Source organism: Solea solea, chromosome 6 (assembly GCF_958295425.1).
Source record: "Solea solea chromosome 6, fSolSol10.1, whole genome shotgun sequence".
NCBI classification, from domain to species: Eukaryota; Metazoa; Chordata; class Actinopteri; order Pleuronectiformes; family Soleidae; genus Solea; species Solea solea.
Window position 1 is genome coordinate 15,951,621 of NC_081139.1, and position 6,000 is coordinate 15,957,620.

A 6,000-nucleotide genomic window follows, 5' to 3' on the forward strand; every position below is an offset into this window, starting at 1 on the left:
GTGTAGACCTCTGCTCCATGCCTCCATTTTTAATTAAAGCTTTAGATTATAAATGTCTTGAGCTTGAGCAGCGAAAACTCTGATCACTTACCAGTGACATTTTCCCCTCTTCTCTTGAAAGTCGGCCAAAACCAAAAGAAGACAAATGATCCAAGTCTTTTCAGATGAACACGATGTGTAAAATAGGTTTTTAGCCCTTTTTAAAGGGGGATTTCACTTTAAAAGCAGATGCCAATGCCAAGGTGTGGTGTAATTCTCCCATTTACCTGTATGTCTGTTTGTTTTCCTGCAGGGTTACTATCGCAGTAATGAATTCATAATTACCCAGCATCCTCTGCCCCACACCACAAAAGACTTTTGGAGAATGATCTGGGACCACAACGCACAAATTATTGTTATGCTCCCTGCCAACCACGGACTGGTAGGAACTCTCACACACACACACACACATACTGAAAAGGTTTTACATGTTGACAAGAGGAGGGTTTCAACAATAATGTCATAATTATACATTTGTATTATTATTATTATTATTATTATTATTGTTGTTGTTGTTGTTGTTGTTATTAATAATAATAATAATAATAATAATAATATTATACTATCCCTATACTATCAAGTTGTACTACACTCCCAAATACCACCTCCTGCTTTGAGACTCATGATTGTGCGATTCCTGTTTCCCACACGTGTGTTTAGGGTTTTATGAATCAGAGTCACACATGCCATTTTGTGTCACTGTGGTTAGCAGAATGAGCACCTGCACACAAACACAAACACAATATTTGTACCCATCTGACAGCTCCCCGACTTCATTCAGCAGCAGTCGTCATCATCCCTCCAAACACAAACATGCAAACACACGGACACACATTCACATGCCATCTGTCCATGGATCCCGTGTCCTGGTTTGTGCAGGATTTTCAATGGACAGCAGGTTTGTTCCTTGTCCTACATGAATTTTTAAATCCTGTCAAGTGGAGTTGGCAGCAATTTCCCCCGAAATCACCTCACAGTGGTTTTGATGTGTCACTGTGACCGGAGCGTGCAATATTGCTGAGATGTGCTTACTTGAATTCCAAAAACCTTCCCATAGGCTTTGGCAAGCATAGTTTTTTTTTTTTACAAAGCTATAATGTCTAACATAGCCTATTGTGTAAAATACAGCATGTATGCATATTACATTATACTTATAGATAATTAACACAGAGTGTTTGCTCCTCGGCAGGCGGAGGATGAGTTTGTGTACTGGCCCAGTCGGGAAGAGGCCATGAACTGTGAGGCATTCACTGTCACCCTCATTAGTAAAGACCGACTCTGTCTGTCCAACGAGGAGCAGATCGGCATCCATGACTTCATCCTCGAAGCTACACAGGTTGGTGTATACATGCATGTGTGTGTGTTGAGACTAGTTAAGATTGGTCCCAGGTGACCTAATCATAAGTGGATATCTCTTGGAGAAGTTAAATCGGGACATATATGACACATGTGGCCAAGTTCTTTTAGCTGTATGAGTACAAATGTGTCCTGGGTCACACTGAAGGATAGAAGACCTATAACAGTCAGCAAAGCATGTTTAGTAGGGGTCTGGAAATGCAGGAAATGGTTCTGAGAATGAGTGAGGACAATGTGCTAAGAGAGTGTTGAAGGACTAATATAAACCTGACTGTTATCTAACCCTTCATTCTCTTTTTTTTTCTGCTTCTCTGCCTGTCTTGCCCTCTGTTTGACAAACAGGATGACTATGTATTAGAGGTCCGTCACTTTCAGTGTCCCAAGTGGCCCAACCCTGATGTCCCCTTCAGCAGCACCTTTGAGCTCATCAACGTCATTAAAGAGGAGGCCGCCAAACGCGACGGACCAACCATCGTCCACGATGAGTCAGTCTGACATTCTTTTTTTTTTGTCTTATGCTCTGTCACACTCCAGTACGGCTTTATGCTTTATCTTACTGGCAGTCCCTAGTCCCTACTAGCCCCCTTACCCCCTCCACAACTACAGGTAACTCAATAAAATGCCCAATTAAAATTAATGGAAGGGTCTTCGGTATTGGCACACATTAGTGTTCTTAAAAGACACTCCAGCAGCTCTGCTCATGTTTATTCATTGGAATAATGAAGATTGCATGTCGCATCCTCCAGAAGAAGAGCATCTAATTGAGCACTTCATCTGATTGCTATAGTGCAGCCAGCTTGCAGCACCTATGAGATTGTCAGTTAGAGGCTTGTCCTAATTGTCTGTGCGGTTATTACTCAGCCAGGCATGGGTTGTAAGCAGCAGTTTGTGGTGTGCACTGCTGGCAGGTCTGCTAATGGGAGAGGAGACCCCTCAAACTGTGAAGGCGGCCCCAGTTCTCCTGGGAAACTCACACTGGGCTCAGCCATGGTGCTCAGGTGGATGAGAATTTTTAATCGCTGAGGCGACAGTCCTGAAGTGTGAGTGTCTTCGCTCCCTCGCTGAGCTGATATCGAGGAAACTGAACAGCTGAGCAGCAGAGGTCAGCATAGGACCACGTAATATCAGCAGTTTTCCAGAGTCCACAGAGAGATTCTGCTGTGGTCGGAGGATTTAATCTACGGAAGCTTTCAATCATGAGATGGAGCCAGGGAGCAAAAAATGCTATTTTTTGACATTTCTGTAAACTAAAAGTACCGTCTTTATACGGCCATGCATAGAAGCAGCATAGCATCATAAGGCTGACTGTCACTTAAGTTTAAGGTCCACTGTGTCAACTTGAGGTGAGTTTATCAGCAGAAGTTGAGAAGAAGTTTGTATGTGTGTGTCATTGCTTTCAAATAAAAAAGAGCATGGTTTTTGTAGCCTAAGCCTTTTAATATGTACATTATGGAGGTCCCCATCTTACACCACCGACAGTAAAGTCTGCATCTCCCATTTTGAAGTGGAAGCTTAGTGTCTTCTCACCAATGCATTCATGAGGTGATGGAGGGAGGATGGAGGAGAATGCTAACAGCAATAAAAGGCGTCACAACAGCAGCTTTCAAAACAGTTCTGAGGAACCCGATCACATGTGGACAGCTAACAGGGACGTCACAGGGTTTGATTGCTGGATTAGTCAACACGCACATGAGGGCAAGGTGCTGCATGTACTCATCTGTGCACAGAAAATGGATCTGATCTTGATATCTACAGAGTGTTACTTACTGTGCTTTCTCCAAGTTAAGCAGTTAAAAGCAGTATGTGACATGTAAAAAATAGTTCAAAGTGACAATGACCTGAACTGTCTTTATCTCTCTCTCTGTATTTGTGTGTGTAGGTTGGGGGCTGTGTCCGCTGGCACACTGTGTGCCCTCACCACTCTGTCTCAACAGCTGGAGAGCGAGGGCGCCATCGATATCTACCAAGTGGCCAAGATGATCAACCTCATGAGGCCAGGAGTCTTCACAGACATTGTGAGTGCCTGGCTTGTACTCTCTAATAATCCTGGGTTGGGCTAGGACATAAAAAAGGCTCTTTTAATTTTTAAATGAGGAATGAATATATGAATAAATTAGCATGTTTTAATCTGTAACAGTTCATAGATGTGATTAATAATCACCTAACTTTCCCACGCAAGTATCAAACAGCAAAGCTGGGTTGAGGAAAATGCATATCATGATGATTTGATAAGCATTTTGTTTTTTTTCTCAGTTGAATGTGTTAATTAAGTGACGCTGCAGTAACTTCACTGTTATCTCAGCAGCTCACAGGTTAGGTTGCTTAGTAATGACACATCCAACAGAAGCACAACCCGGGAAGCACCTTGGTTAAAGATGCCTCTTGTGACTTCCATGTGTTTATCAAGCATTTGTTTCAAGCCCCTCAAGGGGCAACATCCAGGGTGATGTTGTCCAACTTGTTTACTCTGGTTAAAAGCCTACAAGCGATGTTCGTTCTGTGCAAGCTAACATCTGAAAGATGCTAAAGATGCTCTGGTTTCACTTGTTCTCATCTCCGTCTCTGATTGTTCCACAGGACCAGTACCAGTACCTTTACAAAGCTCTGCTCAGCCTCATCAGCACCACAGACAACAGTTTGGGTCTTCTGTCCAGGGACATTAATGGGACCATGGCGTCCATGTCCAACCAGTCTGACCAGGCAGAGAGCATGGAGTCGTTGGTGTGAAAGTGGCCCGTCTGAGGCCTGAAGCTGAGCTGAGGGCGTCCTGAAAGCCACAAAGGGCGGCACTTAACTTTGTAAAACGTCAAGGAACTATTGTGGACAAGACTTTTTGAGGCCTTTTTTGCCAGACTCTTGGTTAAAATGAATAACCTGATTACTTTTTTACACTGATAAAAAGTTTTTGATATTTATTTTTTTCGCCATTTTATGTCTTAATGTTCTCCTACTGAAGGGTTTGCACCGGCGTTTTTTGAGTTTCACAGCGGCGTTGGTAGGCAACGAGAAACACTTTTCTGTCTTTTCTTGTTTGCACTATATAATGTCAGTGTTACTGCCTATACTAAAGCTGACTCACTTGGCTTTTCTTCACTTGAGCTCTGACTTTTGTTCTTTCTCTTTCTTTCTGTTTTTTTTTGACATTCCACGGCTTTGGCCCTGCTTCTGTGAAGGACATTGTTATGCCTGCCACCTACGAGTTCATTTAATGCAGCAGATGGAGGGAGTTACAGACTCTTCGCCTCAGTAACAAAATGCTGGTTGACTTCAGCTCAGTATAACCTCCTCCAACCTGCTCATCTCTAATATCCATATTACCACTCACTAGAAGGCTACTGTCACAGACGGACAGCCCTTGTTTTCTTAAAGTAATTTCCTCTTCACTTTTTTCGTTGTCACTCTCTCCTATTAGTGAGTCACACCCATGTTATAATACCTAAGGTGGTGTAACAACTGCTACTGTGAATTATTATTATTATTATTATTATTATCATTATGATTTCTTTGTATAATTCATTTTATGCTTTTTAATATATGGAAATACTGTATGTATACATATATAAATATATCCTTATCATAATAACTTTGTGATTTTCGTACATGTCCTTTGTGGCCTTCTGCCATGGGCCGGTTGATTTCCAGTACATCCCATAGTTCACTACTACATTGTTCGCAGCTGACTAACAGCGGTGTGGAAATGGACTCCTTTCACTTCTCTACATTCTTGTATGCTGCTATGTCATCTAATCTTACACACACGAAAACATACACACCACAGTTTGAACCTTCTGACCGTCTACAGCAGATGATGATCCCTTGATTATCTGTTATTTATTTATACTTTTCTTTTTTTTCCCCATTCCCATCACAAATTATTTTTTAACGACAAACCACAACCGAGTATGAAGACAAAAAAACCTTTATATGGGGCCTGCATTCACTTACATACACCTGTGTGTGTCATATTAGGCTTGTGCAAGTATGATCGGACTCAACAACAACCTCTATGCAACAAATTGCTTATGTTTTACATATGAAACAGGGTTTAAAACAGTCTTTGGGTTCTTAATTCTTTTCAACCCTATTCATTGTATCTGCACTTATGATGTCTCAACAATGAAAAAGCTGAATAGTATTTTTTCGTTTTTTGTTCCTTAAATGATGTGTACCACACTTTGAAGGGTTGAGATGAGGCCTGAAGCCACATATTGAATGTTTGTGATCATTTATTTCTACTGAATCACAACAAGACGATGCATTTCACGTCAGCTTGGCAAAATAAGCTGTAGGGTTTTTTTTCTTTCTTTCTTTTTTTTTGTTGGTTTTGTTGTGATTTTTATTATTAAGAAACATTCTTTCATTCTACATTTAATTTCTTTATGCAACACATTTGGATCCTCATTACCATCCTAAGGCCTCAAGGCTAAGTTTAACATGAGAAAGTGACATCATTAGCATTCCCAATCATTGTCATGATGTAACAAAAACAATGAATGTCGATGAGTCCAATCTAACTTAATGAGACTGATAAATATTCAATATTCATACCCTCAAACTGAGCTCTTTTTTTTAATCCTCATTTGGAGTTAATTGTTTCACTTCAGA

General features: G+C 41.0%; 1 protein-coding gene across 1 annotated transcript in view; it reads left to right on the forward strand.

The window, feature by feature from the left end:
• Positions 1-5,677, forward strand: part of LOC131460626 (receptor-type tyrosine-protein phosphatase gamma-like) — a 355,572-nt gene extending 349,895 nt beyond the window's left edge. The window contains exons 25-29 of the mRNA XM_058631264.1: positions 293-421; positions 1,229-1,375; positions 1,738-1,880; positions 3,275-3,410; positions 3,973-5,677. Of these exons, the coding sequence (XP_058487247.1) occupies positions 293-421; positions 1,229-1,375; positions 1,738-1,880; positions 3,275-3,410; positions 3,973-4,122 (705 nt within the window). The 3' untranslated portion in view covers positions 4,123-5,677. The remainder of the gene's footprint in view (positions 1-292; positions 422-1,228; positions 1,376-1,737; positions 1,881-3,274; positions 3,411-3,972) is intronic.
• The last annotated feature ends 323 nt before the right edge of the window (positions 5,678-6,000 follow it).